The sequence below is a fragment of the Schistocerca serialis genome, chromosome 4 (genome assembly GCF_023864345.2).
Source record: "Schistocerca serialis cubense isolate TAMUIC-IGC-003099 chromosome 4, iqSchSeri2.2, whole genome shotgun sequence".
NCBI classification, from domain to species: Eukaryota; Metazoa; Arthropoda; class Insecta; order Orthoptera; family Acrididae; genus Schistocerca; species Schistocerca serialis.
Genome location: NC_064641.1, coordinates 264,906,933 through 264,923,361, shown reverse-complemented (window position 1 = coordinate 264,923,361; position 16,429 = coordinate 264,906,933). Strand labels below are relative to the sequence as shown.

General features: G+C 37.3%; 1 protein-coding gene across 1 annotated transcript in view; it reads left to right on the top strand.

The window, feature by feature from the left end:
* LOC126474056 (uncharacterized) overlaps window positions 1-15,910 on the top strand; it is a 125,090-nt gene extending 109,180 nt beyond the window's left edge. The window contains exons 2-5 of the mRNA XM_050101469.1: window positions 304-456; window positions 8,346-8,483; window positions 14,998-15,129; window positions 15,280-15,910. Coding sequence (XP_049957426.1) covers window positions 304-456; window positions 8,346-8,483; window positions 14,998-15,129; window positions 15,280-15,363 — 507 coding nt within the window. The 3' untranslated portion in view covers window positions 15,364-15,910. The remainder of the gene's footprint in view (window positions 1-303; window positions 457-8,345; window positions 8,484-14,997; window positions 15,130-15,279) is intronic.
* The last annotated feature ends 519 nt before the right edge of the window (window positions 15,911-16,429 follow it).

The following is a 16,429-nucleotide window of genomic DNA, read 5'->3' as shown; positions in this document are numbered from 1 at the left end:
ATTGCTACACACACTAGTCATGAGAGCACCAAATAAACACAAGTGGATCACATTATCTTTAATACCCCCTCAGTCCCTCAGTTATTTAAGTTCAAACAGTGTAAACCCCTAATGTGTTCATTTAATTTCACATTCCACTACAGTGTTGACCTCAGGTATTTGTATGGCATGACCAACTCCAGTTAATTTTCTCAGGAGCCAATAAAACTAAAAAATTACCAAACATTCCATGTATTTATTTCGAACATGTAACTATATTAACTCATTAAATCATTTATAAGACATATTTCCATTTTATTACAGATGATGGATAACATGCATGTCTGTGTGTTGTGCCTGAGCATTTACTTCTGTTTTGTGTCATCAGTTCCAATACAAAACAATGATCTCACATTGGAACCTAGAATTGATGAACAAAAACAACAGCTGATACAAAATAAAATAAAAAGAAGCCAGGTAAGAACTAACTGTGCTAAGTTGATGCATATAATAGATTATTACTCAAATGTTCATTATATTATCTCTTGACTTGCATACTCTTATATTAACAAACCAGTTTTCAAAAAAATATATCATGAATGAAAACTTATTTCTTAATAGAATCTTCAATGCTACACAACACTTACTTTGTTGTTTACCCTATTTGACTGAGAATTCACTGTAATAAAGTGTAAAACTCTGACAAAACAGATAATACCGTTATTTATCTTCAGGAGTAAAAATTCCAGTACTGCTTAAAAGAAAATAAAAGAATTATTCCTAGTTTTTGGAACAGTTTCCTGTGTCATCATGAAGGAAATAGGAATGAGATGGAATTTTTTTGAAATAGGCACCAACTACTAAGAACCTAGGATGAGAGATGCACACCTGTTATGAGGATAAGGGGAGACAACTATGAAATGGGAGAAGTCAGTGTGGCTGGGAGTAGAAGGCAGTACACTGGTAAGCAATGTGCCAACTTTAGTGATCAGATAATAGGACAGTTTGAGAAGTAAAGATGTACTGAGGGAAAGATAAATGAGAAGTGGAATACTTAGTGCCATTTAGAACCAAAAAAAAGCAGAAAAGGAAATGGAGAAAAACCAGGAAGACAGAGGGAAAAATGAAAACAAAATACAAAGAAGAAGAAAGAGAAAGGGAAGATAAATATAGGAAAAAATAAATAAGGAAATGCAGTTAATGAAAAAATATAAACAAATAAATAAGTGGGTTACAGTTGGATTTTTGGAGGGTGGGTGGCTTGCAAGATACAAGGATACTTTAGAGTGCAAGTTCCTATCTCCAGAGCTCAGGAGGATATGAATGACTCATGCCATATAGCAGACACTAATGTCTATTGCATCATACTGTGGAACATCCTCAGCATCTGAGTGCTGGATGCCCTCAAGGTAAACAAATCTGCTGTGTTGCATCAGGCACTCAAACAGTTCAGTGGTCAGTACTCCTGTATGAAAAGCTCTGAAATGAATACACATTAGTTGGCAAATAACATGTTTATTTTTACACGTTGTTCTTCCTTTTACGTTGTTGTATTTACCACTAGGGAGGCTGTAGTGAGTTTTTGGTGGTTCAGTTCATTTGGCAGATTTAACAGCTAGAATTACTTTAAAATAGGGACCTCAGGTAGGGATGATAGACTAGGAAGAATAATATATGGTTGGACAAGGTTTTTACAAAAGTTTGGAGCAAGATGGAAGATGGCAGTTGGTGGTATATTCTCACATCTTGCTGATTCTTGGACTTAACCCTCATTAACAAACTCCCCATCCTTACTTCTCAATCTGTCCTTATATTATCTTTTGTCTGAAGTTGGCATAGGGCTTATCATAGTATAATCTTTAACCTCCTTCTCTTTATGGTCTCCCTTGAACTCACAACAGCATAGTAATTCTGATAATTTGGTCTGAGTGACATGAACTGTCTTTCCCAAACTTCCCAAACAATCAATCTTCTCTCCCTGAGGGAGAAAGTACCTATTCCAAAATATAGAAATATATCAACAAAAATAATCAATTTTTGAAAATATAATGTAACGGGACAGATAAAAAATCTAATCACCAAGCAGCAGCAAGAGAACACACATATAAAAGGTACTACATATGTGAGCTTTCAGAGCCAGTGGCTCCTTCTTCTGGCAGAAGGGTTGAAGGAGAAAGAAGAAGGGTGAAGGAAAAGGATTGGTGAGGTTTGGGAAACAGGGTAGAGTTTGGAAAAGTCACCCAGAACCCCAGGTCATGGGAGACTTACCTGATGGATGAGAAGGAAAGACTGATCCTTTTTATGTGTCAATTAGTGTATATATTCACAGCATAAAATCTTACATCCTGTAGGTAAGTACTGACAGACATTCTGTTTCATTATTTAATTTTTCAGATTTATTAAAATGTTGGTATTCCATAAATCCTATCATGAAGGACAGCTCTTGGAATGTGATATGTCAAGTTATACATAAACAGGCTGAAGCAAAAATTTCAGCCTACTTCTATAAAGAACAAGTGACTTTTGTGAATTAATTATACTTTTTATTTTTCTGTAGTGTGATTAAATGTGTAACTGGGGGTCAGACTTCAGATCCAAAGGTGTGGGATTCAGTCCTTGGTCCATGTGTGTGTGTGTGTGTGTGTGTGTGTGTGTGTGTGTGTGTGTTTTTTTGTGTCTGTGTGTGTGTGTCTGTGTGTGTAGAAAAGAAGTTTCTTTTGAATCAGCTATTGCCCTTTTTTTATATTACTCATCTAGTGTTTTTGTCTAGTACTTCTGTTAAGCATTTTTCTAACTTCACAAATTTCAGGATGTGGTATCAGTGGTTTATGTACTAGAAAAGTTGCTTTTTGATATGATGAAAGAAAAAACAGTCTTGGTTGCATTGGCACAACACCTTTATTGACACATTTCATCCTTCTTGAGCATCATACAGAAAAATGAAAGAAAATACTCATCAGGATATGATTCTATCCTGCACAGCACTACTGGAAGTTAAAAGATTTACTAGAGAACTTACTGTAATATACTGGAAATTTTGTATTTGTCACAGTTGTGTGGACATGCTAAAGTATACTGCTGTACAAACAAATAAAGAGTGTTTACCTACAATAGTGTTACCAGTAAAATGGTTATAATAACAATAGTAACACCAAACATAATGTGTTACTTACTTCATCATAGCAGCTTAGTGTGTAATCCAAGTTAGCATATGTGGCAGCTACTTGACCATCAAAGAAGGGCAGCACTGCCTGCCCTAAATAACAGATACTGACATAAAGTGCCATCATACATTAACCCCATTACTTGAATTCAGATTTATGCTTCCTTTTTTAAAAGTAAAGATTTGCTGTAAGTACAGGAAATTTTATTAATTTCTGACACTAGGTCTGAAGTAATGTTAAGAAGCCATGCAATGTGCTGTCAACTGACAGAGGAACAGTATGCTTTGCAGGTGAACTTGTAATTCTGACTGGAATGAGTTATTGCTTACTGTACAGATTATGCTATATGGTTTCAAGACCAGTGAGTGTGACCTTAAGTCAGATCTGCTTTTTCAACTGACTCCAGTGTATTTAAAGAAAGGACTGCAGTGAGAGTAACAATTTTCTTGTGAGCATCCCTGCACCATAGCTCTCAATAGCTGGATCGTAGGTACATATGGAGGTCCCTACAGGTGTGGTGAATGCAAATTTTGCAGTATATTACAGTAAGCCCTCTAGGGAATCTTTTAACTTCCAATATAGCTCTGCAGGACAGGACCATACCTTGATGAACACTATTTTATTTTTGTTATAGATATTCTGATGATGCACTATAAGGGCAAAACATGTCAATAGAAATATTGTCTCCACTGCAATGAAGACTGTTTTCCTTTCAAAATATTACCCATGGTTGCTGTACCAAATACGCCATGGAGAAGGAAGAACTGCATTTGACATGAACTTTACCGTTAATCAGGATTTACATCCCCAAGTCCAAAATTGTGGTAACTTATAGAAGTCCCTAAAAATATATTCTTTTAATTTATTTTTTTATGTCTGAGGAGCTCCAATTTGCTACCGTGTGTTTATTGGACCCTGTTAAGGAATTTTGCACTAGAATATAAGATTCCGTTCTTACACCTAGCAAGGTACAGAAACCTACACCCAAATTATTTTTAAATGTGAATATCATTATGCATTCTAAATTTACTCTTATTATTTACCCGTAATACCATTAAGGAGTAAAACATATTGACATACAAATGTACAAATCCCAAGTTCCTGAAGAGACTTCAGCAGGAGGCTTGGTCACTACTGCATGCTTCTGTAGAATAAATAGTATTTCCCCTCGCTGAATTGCTCTAAAGAGTTATTCTAAAGGACAGTATCAGCTGAAAGTACACTAAATACGCTAGCAATTCTATTTTCAGGTTAACAGACAGAACATTTAAGTGTAAATAAAAAAGAACTGAGCTTCTCATTAAATTTACACTAGCGCAGGTGTCACCTCAGTTTGTTATACGCCTGAATGTGTGAGAATTCTACATACAGAATTTCGTTGAGAGTATGCCTATTACTCTCTATTTCTGATACCTGTAAGTCAATTTTATTTGTCTGCAATTGCATTAGATAAGCTCTTATAAGTTTCAGAATTAAGATGTTTGCTGTGAACCACATGGCAACCAGTTCCACTCTTCTCCTTACCATATCAATACATGCATATTATCAACAAACACCTCAATTTTTGAAATTAATCCTCAAATACCTTTCATAAATCACTTAGGCCTATGTGTCTCAAGAATATGAGAGAACAAATTAGGGGTTGGTATGTTGATAGACACACAAACAAACACAAACACACACACAAAATTCAAGCTTTCGCAATCCATGGTTGCTTCATCAGGAAAGAGGGAAGGAGAGGGAAAGATGAAAGGATGTGGGTTTTAAGCAAGAGGGTAAGGAGTCATTCCAATCCTGGGAGCAGAAAGACTTACCTTAGGGGGAAAAAAGTTTCAGAATTAAGATGTTTGCTGTGAACCACAAGGCAACCAGTTCCACTCTTCTCCTTGCCATATAAATACATGCATATTATCAACAAACATCTCAATTTTTGAAATTAATCCTCAAATACCTTTCATAAATCACTTAGGCCTATATGTCTCAAGAATATGACAGGACAAATTAGGGGTTGGTATGTTGATAGACACACAAACAAACACAAACACACATACAAAATTCAAGCTTTCGCAACCCATGGTTGCTTCATCAGGAAAGAGGGAAGGAGAGGGAAAGACGAAAGGATGTGGGTTTTAAGAGAGAGGGTAAGGAGTCATTCCAATCCCGGGAGCGGAAAGACTTACGCACATATACAGACACAAGCAGACATATATGGAATGTTTCCCTCTATTTTTATATATATATATATATATATATATATATATATATATATATATATATATATATATATAAACCTAATTTGTTGACACTTAACTCCAAATGTTTTAGTTTCCCTTGTCACGGTCTCAGAAAATGGAAACAGAGTAATTATTAAAATATAAGTTAATTTCAAAATGCCATGATTGCTTTAGTAGAGCATGTATTCAGAATTCAGATTACAAGTTTCGGCAAACTATGTTGCAGTTTATGGATCTTATGCACTACACTTCAAAGGATGCTCTGCTAAAGTGATCATGGCATTCTGAAATTTGCTTTTGTTTCCATTTCAATCTAGATCACATCCAGAGTGGAATACTGTCAATTGTTTATTTATTTTCTTATTTATTTATTTATTCATCCATAAACAAATTTCTTTGTATGGATGTCATCGTTATACATGCATATGTACATTATTTTGTCACATAAGATAATTAAATACAAGCTATATATAATAAATTCAATATATAAATATGTACATTACCCCTTAACTGCTCTAGTGGGGTCCCGGAGAACCCCAGATGATAGAATACAATACATAGTACGTGAATGGAACAACAGATGGCACCTGTGTTCTTGGTAATCCTCAGTGAAGTGCTTCCTTTTTACGCGAAGTGTTGAATGTGGTGTTTCCAGTATTATTGTGTGAGATAAAGAAAAAGTGGTCTCAGAATACCCCACCAGAGTATTAACGTAAGTTGTTTTGGACTATCTCAATTAGTGTTTTACGTGACTGAAATCTTAGAGTACTTCGAAAACAGCACACTTTCCATGATATCGTTAATTGTTAAGGTTATGTGAGTATGAATGCATTATTTTCCAGAATGACATCATTGAAGTCATTAGAAGATGATGAGTTGGAAAGAATAGTGAATGATCCTGCATTTTTGCAATCTGATGAGGAAACCACAGCAGATGAGGATGAGGATGATTCCACCTCTGAAGCTACATCAGAAAGTAGCTGTGAAGAATCAGATGATGAGGCATGTATTAGACCTTCCGCTGACAAATATTTTTTTGTGAAAAAGCAGTGCTACAAGTGGTCAAAAGAAGCTCCTCCTATGACTCGTACCCATGCTCACAATATAGTTAGTCATCTTCCAGGTGGTAAACGTGAAGCAAAAACGATTGATTCAACTGACATATTATCTGCTTGGGAACTGTTCATTAGTGAAGATTTATTGCAACTAATACTCACCAATACAAATGTCAAGACACATGACATGTCAAACAAATACAGAGCTCCTAAGCCAGCATTCATAAAGACGCTAGATGTAATAGAACTGAGAGCATTTCTAGGTCTGCTTTATTTATCTGGAGTAATGAAATCCAATCACAAAAATGTGGTTGGACTTTTTGCTAATGGTAGAACTGGTCATGATGTGTTTCGAGCCACTATGAGTGTTCAGAGATTTTTATTCATTTTGTCTTGTTTGCGATTCGATTGTGCTGCTACAAGAGATGATAGGAAGGCTGATGACAGACTTGCAGATATTAGAGATGTGTGGGAACTTTTTATAGACAAATGTCAAAAGTATTATACTCCAAGAGCGTATGTGACAATCGATGAAATGTTAGTACCCTTTCGTGGTAGGTGCAAATTTCGCATGTATATGCTCAAGAAGCCAGCCAAATACAGCCTCAAAGTTATGTGCCTTTGTGACTCACGAACATTCTATTTATGCAGTGCATTTGTTTACATAGGAAAAGGGACAAATAAAAGTACATTATCAATCCAACACAGGATGTTTTGAAATTAATAACACCAATTGAGGGAAGCAATAGACATGTGACAGTAGACGATTGGTCCATGTCACTTGAAGTCTGTGATCAACTAGAAGCCAAAAAGTTGACTGCCTTAGGCACTCTAAAGCAAAATAAACCGCAGATCCCAGAAGAATTCAAACCAAACAGAAAGCGCCCAGTAGAATCTGCATTATTTGGGCATAATGAAGGAAAGACAATTTGTTCTTATGTTCCTCGGAAAGGTCGAGCTGTTGTGTTGCTTTCATCTATCCATCACGATCAGAAAATTAGTACTCAACAGAAAAAACCTGAAATTATCATTGATTACAATGCCACAAAAGGAGGAGTGGATGCACTGGACCAAATGTGTGCCAACTATTTGTTATCACACGCAGATGGCCAATGTCTGTATTTTATGCCATTCTAAACATAGTAGGAGTCAATGCTGCTGTCTTGCTTCAGTGCACCAAACAACTTGATAAAACAAATGATATAAAAAGAAGAGAATAGCTACAAAAGCTTGGAATGGATTTAGTAAAGCCCCATATACAATGTCGAGATGTCCAACCCCTTTCTCGTGAACTGAGAGACGTTGTTAAACTTGGTGGTACTCCTCTTACCTCAACATCTTCAGAGACAGAAGCCATGAGGAAAGCAAGATGCTACATGTGCGCAAGAAGTGTGGATAAGAAAACCAAATAGTGTGTGAAAAATGCTGAAAACATGTTTGCCCCAACCACAGATTTTCAGTGTGCCAAAATTGTTTGTAATCATATCTCAAATATGTAAAAAGGTTTATAATATTCAGTGACAAAATTTCAATTAAAAATAAAATTTCCTTAAATTACAGTTTCGTTTTTCTTATTGGGGTACTCCGAGACCCCACTAGAGTATGAGCATTTCACTAGAGTAGTTAAGGGTTACACACACAATTTATCATTGAATTACATAATGCAGAAGAACCTGCTTGTATACAGGGTAGTTATTCTTGTCCAGCTGAATTTGTGGTAGCACAGTTTCAATAGCAATAATATGATCATACTATCTTAAACTGAATTAATACATATGCTTTTTAATGGGCAGTGTGCTGTTTCACCATACATAGTAATTTATCTGCCTAAAATAATTAAGATACAGTATATGATTTTGATTAGTTATAGAAGTATATCAGATTTCCTAATAAAGAGGATGTTAATGTTACAGAGCATTGTTGGTGATCTACTAACATCTCTGGGTAAGAATTTTGCACCTCAAGATCCAGAGATGGCAAAGTTTGAATCAGACAGCCAGTCCAAGAAAATGTTTTCTGCAGTTCAGTCATTCCTTATCAATGTACTGAAGGTATACATACATATAATATATATCAACAACTTTTACAGTAAAGCTAATTTATGAAATACCTTTCTTGTTAAAATAAATTGAAGTTATTGGGAAGTCTTGAAATTATTAGGTAATCTTATAAACACACAAAATGTGGCAAAGGGCTTTCAGTGAAGAATCAGGCTGATTGACAAGAGTGAAGGTTCAAAATCTGTACTCCACAATTTATGATGTGTTTGTGCAGTCAACATGCACCATTTACAAGTGCTTCATAATAATATAAAAAAAGGTACAAATCATCACACTGAAACCACTATCATACAACGTGGCTGAAAGCCTGTATATTGTTAAAGTTATAAAGAAGAGTATTCAGCTGAGTTGTTGATTCCATTTTTATGCACAATATTTTTAGATCAACTGAGTCTTGTTATCAAGTGCTGCAACAGTGTTGGTTTGCATATTCACTGGCTGGTTGGAGATCAGGCAACAAACACATGAAACAGCACAGCTTGCAGCACCAGAGGAATAAGACTGGGTCAGTCGTAAAAAAATTGTGCATATAAATGGAAATCAATAAGTCAGTTGAACACCTAAATGCATACCATTAATCAATCTTGCCAATAAATCCTGAGAGATTATAGAAGATTTTTTTTAATGAAATTTTAAGCAATTTTCCATAAATGGGTTTAACCATAAATTTGGAAAAAAGCAGTTGTCAGAAACAGAATGCTTTCAGTTAACGTAGTGTACCAATAATAAGAGTAGAATGGTTTAATTATATTAATGCATGGTTTCTGTTCATTTGAACATGTCTGAAAAACAGAGAGACGACCTACAGCTGTAACTGAAGGTGGAGGAGAGAGAAAGGAAAGAAAAGAGAAGGAAATGGTATCAGCTGCATTGGAACTTTATGGAGAATCAGCAGCAATGAGTGAAAATTTGTGTTGGACAGGGACTTCAACCTGCAATCTATTGCTTACTAGACAATTGCATTAACCACTGTGCCACCCAATCACAGTATTTATAGATAATGCATGGACTATCTTCACATCTTCCCCGGCCATCCCATCTAGCACCGCCTATCCCCGTCAGGCATGCATTTTTGCTCAAAACTGCTGATTCCACATAAAGCCCCAATGCAGCTGATATAATTAGTTCCTTTCCTTTTCTACCCTCATCTTTCAATTTACAGAATGTTTCAGGTTTTAAGTTTGCATATCGGTGAAAAGTCAGAGAAGATATTCTAAAAAATTTAGGTTCATCTATTTTTATTACCCTTCTTCAAAAACATTCCTTATTCTCAGCAGTGTCAAAACTGATTCCACACATTCAAGAATACTATACTAACAAAAGGAGATAAATGTCGAGTAAGAGGCAGAAATAATTTCCTCATACCTCTATCACAGTTTCCACTCTAGATCATAATTTGTTTTCTATGCTTCTAAAATGACAGTTTTTGGCCTTAAGCTATCACCAGATGTCTTGAATGACACAAAATTTACAATTACCATCTTTCAAGAAATGTAAATGAAACATAGAAAAATAATAGTGAATCATAACCCCTCAGCAAAAATCTTATGATACAAAGTATATCATCACTGGTGAAGAGTTCTCGGGCTTCCAGCCAGGTGGCAGTGTCTTCAAACTGCGACGTTTCAACAAGTGACATACACATCATCTTGTGGCGAAGTGCCAAAACTTTGTGGATGCTGGTCCCTTTATGCCTGTGGTGTGCCCCCCACCACCTGGCTGTGGGAGGCTGGATCCAGAGGAGCCGGTGGGTGGGATGGAGGGGGAAGTGGGTGTGCCGTTTGTGTCTCCGTCAGAGCATTCCGATCGCATCTCGCAATCTGGATAGTTCTTGGTGTGTTCACAGCATATTGTGGCTAATGCTGCATTCCAGGTCATGCTAAGTTGATAACCTTCATCCTTGTTCACAAGATTCTTGTGGACCCGTATTTCTATCAATTCTTTAATGACGCTGTCCCAAAAGCTCCCAGCTCAGCACAGCAGCCTGGTGTTCTTGAAATCAAAGGTGTGATTTTCATTAATGCCATGTTTAGCTGTAGCAGATTTCTCTGTCTGACCAAGTTGGATGTGTCTGATGTGTTCCTCACCCCTTTTTGAGATGCAGCACTGCGTTTGTCCAATGTATTCACGGGCAATGCAATATTTGCCAGGTGTGTTGAGTTTTAGTGGGTCTTTAGCTGAGCCCAGCAGCTCTTTCATCTTTGGCAGTGGTTGGAAGATAGTATTTATGTTTGATTTTCTCAGTGGCCTCCCAATTTCGGCTGACAGGGGCCCCAAATATGGCAGAAAGGTGAGTTTTTTGTTATCTTCCTCTTCTTCTTCTTCCTGTTCCTGAAATTTGTCAGCCTGTCTCTTCTTGAAGGCCCCACCAATTTGTGTTTCACTGTACCCATTTTTCAAAAATACCTCTCTTAGGTGGTGTAATTTATCTGAAAGGCTTTCTTTGTCACAAATGACGCATGCCCTATGTACCAAAGTTGTCAGTACTGACTGGCATTGCGCCAGATGGTGGCAGCTGGTTGCATGGAGGTACAGGTCTGTGTGCATCTTCTTTCTATATACTGAATGGCCCAGCGTGCCATCCGCCTTCTTCCTAATCAGTATCTCCAGGAATGGAATACAGCTATTCTCCTTTACTTCCATTGTGAAGATGAAATTCTCATGTATGCTGTTTATGTGGTCCATAAACTCCTCCAGTACCTGCCTTCTGTGCCATCAAATCATGAAAGTATCATTGACATAGCGGAAGAAGTTCCTTGGTTTAGGTGAACAGTTTGTAGGGTCACCTCCTCAAAATGTTTCATATAAAGATTTGTCATCCCTGGAGCAAGGGGAGATCCCATGGCCACTCCATCCACTTGTTCATAATTCTCTCCATTGCACTTGAAGTATGTGGTCATAAACACATATTCAAAGAGCTTCATTGTTTCAGGCTCAAAGTGCTGATTAAGGAGTGCCAAGGCATCTTGTATAGGTACTTTCCTGAACAAGGATGTGATGTTGAAGCTCACGAGTAGGTCATCTCTCTGTATTCGGATGTTCTTCAGTATTCTCATGAAATCTGCGGAGTTTTTCGCATGATGACTGCAGTGTCCCTCCAGTGGTTTTACAGTGTCGCCAGTCCATAACTGTGTGAGTTGATAGTGCCCAGAATCATCCATAGAGGTACCCCTTCCTTGTGAATCTTGGGCAATCCATGCAGGCACGGTGTCGTTGGTGCTCTGGGATACAGTTGTTTCTTCACTGCCTTTGGTAGATCTGAGTCCTTCAGTAGCACCACAGTTCTCCTGGTCATCATTGAGGTAGGGTCCTTGTTGAGTTTCCTGTAGGCTGGGTCTTGCAGCAGAGAGCAGATTTTCTGTTGGTAGTTGACCATGCAAATCAGCACCATCGCATTTCCCTTGTCTGCTGGAAGCACCCTGGTGTCAGCATCATCCCTCAGTGCATGGATAATCCCCGTGCAGTACTGTTGGCTTTCAGGAGCTGTGACTTGTCAATGATCCTGCAGGTCTCCCTTTGGATCTACTCAGCTTGATCTTTGGGTAGGCCCTGAATTGCTGCCTTTATGCTGCTGATGATGTCCTGTTCCAGTATGGTCCTTGGTACAGGTGCAAAGTTCAACCCTTTAGTGAGGACAGATGTTGTGGCTGCATCTAGCACCATATCTGTCAAATTTACAATAGTTCTGGTGCTATTTGTCACCTTCTGGGTCGACTGATGAGTATGTCACTCATTCAAACATCACAGTTTGAAGACACCGCCACCTGGCTGGATACCTGAAAACTCTTCACCAGCTGTATGCGCTGGGAAAGTATACATTCACATTTATATCATCACTGTTACACCATATATATTGAGGAGGTAGGTTTACAAGTGCTCAAGTTATATGCACAGAGACACACATTTATGTATAATGTATTGTTTTAGAAGAACAAAAGCAAACACTGGGTTTCAAATCAACCTTAATGAAGAACAGCAATAAGTAAAACTACATATGTGAAATGGTTCATGGAAGAGACGAAGAAACTAGTACTCTTACCTAATATTATTTAGGGGCCACTGGGACAATGCAGAAGTGCCACAACATGATGTGGCATAGACCTGACTAATGTCTGAAGTGATGCTGGAGAGAACTGACATCATGAATCCTGTAGGGCTGTCCATAAATTCTTAAGAGTATGAGGGGGTGGAGATCTCTTCTGAACAGCACATTGCAAGGCATCCCAGATATGCTCAATAATGATCATCTCCTGGGTAGTTGGGTGGCTAGTGGAAGTGTTTAAACTCAGAAGAGTGTTCCTGGAGCCACTCTGTAGCAATTCTGCATGTGTCGGGAGTCGCATTTTCCTGTTGGAAGTGCCCAAGTCGGTCAGAATGCACAATGGACACGAATGGATTCAGGTGATCAGACAGGATTCTTATGTACATGTCACCTGTCAGAGTCATATTAAGATATATCAGAGGTCCCATATCATTCCAATTACACACACTGTGCACCGTTACAGAGCCTCCACCAGCCTGAACAGTCCCCTGCTGACATGCTGCATCCATAGATTCATGAGGTTATTTGAATACCCTTAAATGAGACTTGTCCAACCAGGCAACATGTTCCCTGTCATCAACAGTCCAATGTCAGTGTTGATGGGTCCAGGTGAGGCATAAAGCTTAGTGTCACGCAGCCATCAAGGGTACATGAGTGAGCCTTCAGCTCCCTAAGCCCATATCAACGATATTTCGTTGAGTGGTTCACTTGTTGACACTTGTTGATGGCCCAGCATTGAACTCTGCAGCAAAATGCAGAACAGTTGCACTTCTGTCACACTGAACGATTCTCTTCAGTCATCATTGGTCCTGTTCTTGCAGGATTTTTTTCTGGCTACAGTGATGTCAGAGGTTTGATGTTTTAATGGATTCCTGATATTCGCAGTACACTCATGAAATGGTCGTATGGGAAAATCCCCACTTCATCGTTACCTCAGAGACGCTTTGTCCCGTGCGCTGACTACAACACCACATTCAAACTCACTTACGTCTTGATAACTTGCCATTGTAGCAGCAGTAACTGATCTAACAACTGTCCCAGACACTTGTTGTCTTATATAGGCATTGCTGACCACAGCACTGTATTCTACTTATTTACATATCTCTTTACTTGAATACGCTTGCTTATACCAGTGTCTTTGGTGCTTCATTGTATGAGTAGAGTGGTGTCAGTGTGTGTGTGTGTGTGTGTGTGTGTGTGTGTGTGTGTGTGTGTGTGTGTGTGTGCATGTGCGTGCGTGCGTGCGTGTGTGTGTGTGACAAAGTGTCACTGTTTTTGTTTATAAGAAATACAAAAAATTGTTTCCATATTTTATTACCTACATTTTACATGTTGTATGCCCCTTTATAAGATACTTGTCCGCAATTTACGAAGTAGTGAAAGAATTAGTTATTGTTATTACAAATGGAAAATATTATGCTGTAATTAGATCTGATATTTGTTTTTAATGAAGGAAATATGTGGGTTCCTGAGTGTGTAAGATACAGTGTCACCATTGTCATATACATTACATTGATCAGACTGAATGGAAATTTGCTGCTTAATTTAAGGAATATAAAAGTAAACAAAACCAGAGTGCTTTCAGTATTGATGTGGGTAGAAAAAAACAGGCATGCAATGCCAAATGATCATCTATCAATTGTAGTAGGGAAATGTAAACACATAGTTTCAGCAGAAAACAATTATTTTTACTTTATATCCCAAAATTTTGTATCTGGAAGCAAACACGAGCAGAAAGTGAGCCTCAACTAAGAGACTAATAATCAGACATTTACTAAACACTCTGAGCTGTACTGATTGAGGCTGCTGGACTATATATGCTGCTTGCTGTTATCATCCAACCAACACAACGACACCAAAGATACCATAGAGGAATTCACAAGATGATATTAGCAGAATCATAAAGTCATTTGTATTCAAATTCATAATTTTTTACTTTGTCTTAGAAGTAGTGTAAATCTGTAACAGCACTTTTAATACTGGTGTCCACCCAGTATATTTAAACAGTTTCATTTAGTTCTCACTATTATGGCTTTAGATAACACCTAACATATTCATTTAGTTTTACTTTGTTTTTGTTATGTATAACCAGAAATTTTAAACATTAATGTTTTCATGCCAATTTTATCATCCTGGCTGAAGTATACAGGGTGGTTGGAAACAGTCTGGAAAGCTTGTTAGGGTGTAGCAGGGTAGGTTGTGCTGAGACATAATTGTTGTCAGTTGTTCGCATAGCATAGATGATAGTCTACATCTACATTTCTACTCCGCAAGCCACCCAACGGTGTGTGGCGGAGGGCACTTCACGTGCCACTGTCATTACCTCCCTTTCCTGTTCCACCCTTAGACTTCAATTTATTATGAAAAATATTTGAGCTATTTGCTAAGTAAACAATTTTTAATCATATCAGATTTATCTGCAAGGCATAAAATAATATTACAGTGCTCTGAACTTTCTTACAGCCTCAACCCATAGTTGATACCATAACAGAAGAAGAAAAGTATGGGAATGACGGTGAAAAATTTGCAAGAGTTGGCAGAACTTTGGTAGGAGGAGCAGAGACACTTACTAATTTCTTTGCATCTGTAGTTGATGTAAGTAGTTTTCATTGTTCTATTTCCACTAAACTATAGAAGGATATTTCCTTGCTAAGAAAAACAATTTTTATAGGGGAACAGTGACATAAAACATTTATTTTGTGGATCTATGTTACTTACTTAATTAACAGACTTCTTTTTTAACAGGTGCCAATGAATGTGTTGAAAGGATTCACCAGAAAGGCTTCAACTGTACTAAGTGGAATTGGGACAAAGCTTGTAGGACTATAAGATTGTGTCATATATCTGTTGTTGATGCACTAAAAGTTCACAATATATATAATTTAACCAAAGGCTGTCATGTCACATATCATATACTGATCATACTGTCATGTGAAACATATCTGTACAAACTGCTGTAAGAGATACATGCACAAACAAATGTTAGAATTATGATTCTTTTTGGGAAAATGTTATCAGATGTAAAATATGGTCCTTCATTTCAGTTACAAAAAAACTGAATGAATGTTTGTGTAATCAAATGACTGAAAGAGTAACTACCTGAGAATATTAAGTTGACGAGTCATATAGTACAGAGGGAAATGGAAAGGTGGTTTCCAAGTGTATGTCCTCTGAGACAGAATTATGGTTTTCATGCTACTCATTTGTAACTGCTGTCATCTTCCTACTTCTTTTGCTTTGTCTATAACTCCTCAAAAAAATGTTCAATTACAAAAGACTGAGAATCAAGAGTTTGTCTTTTGTGTTTATATTTTATACATCATGATTCCAACAGTGATTTATACAGAATTTCTAACAAGTTGCGAATGTTGTTACTTATGTCATTACAATTTAAATTTTAAAATTTCATGTACAAATGCAATGTATAGTAGTTTTAATATATTTATGACTTACAGTATTAAAAAATAGTTTAACACTGAGACTGTTTTTATTTTCTTCTGTTAATTACTGAGTTCCTGAAATAATTAAAAATATGGTAATGGAGACTGCAAACTCACTCTCTACTTGACAGAATACATTGGCCGCCATCTCACTGTGTTTACTGTGTGTTGCTTTTCCCTGAGTTTATTATGACTGTTTCTCAATTTCACTAAGATTTCTTTTCAAGACACAACTCTGCAGGACCAAAACTGCATATCTCCCAGAGTATCCACATTTTGAAAAACAAACAGAGAAACAGTCTTAACACTGTAAAAGACAAACAGCACCAGTAAAATAGTTAACTAACTTCATGAAAATTAGAGGTTGTAGCTATCTACACTGATAAGCAAAAACATTACAGCCACTGACCTACTATTGGCATAAACCCATGCAGGTGACGTAATGATCACCTGGT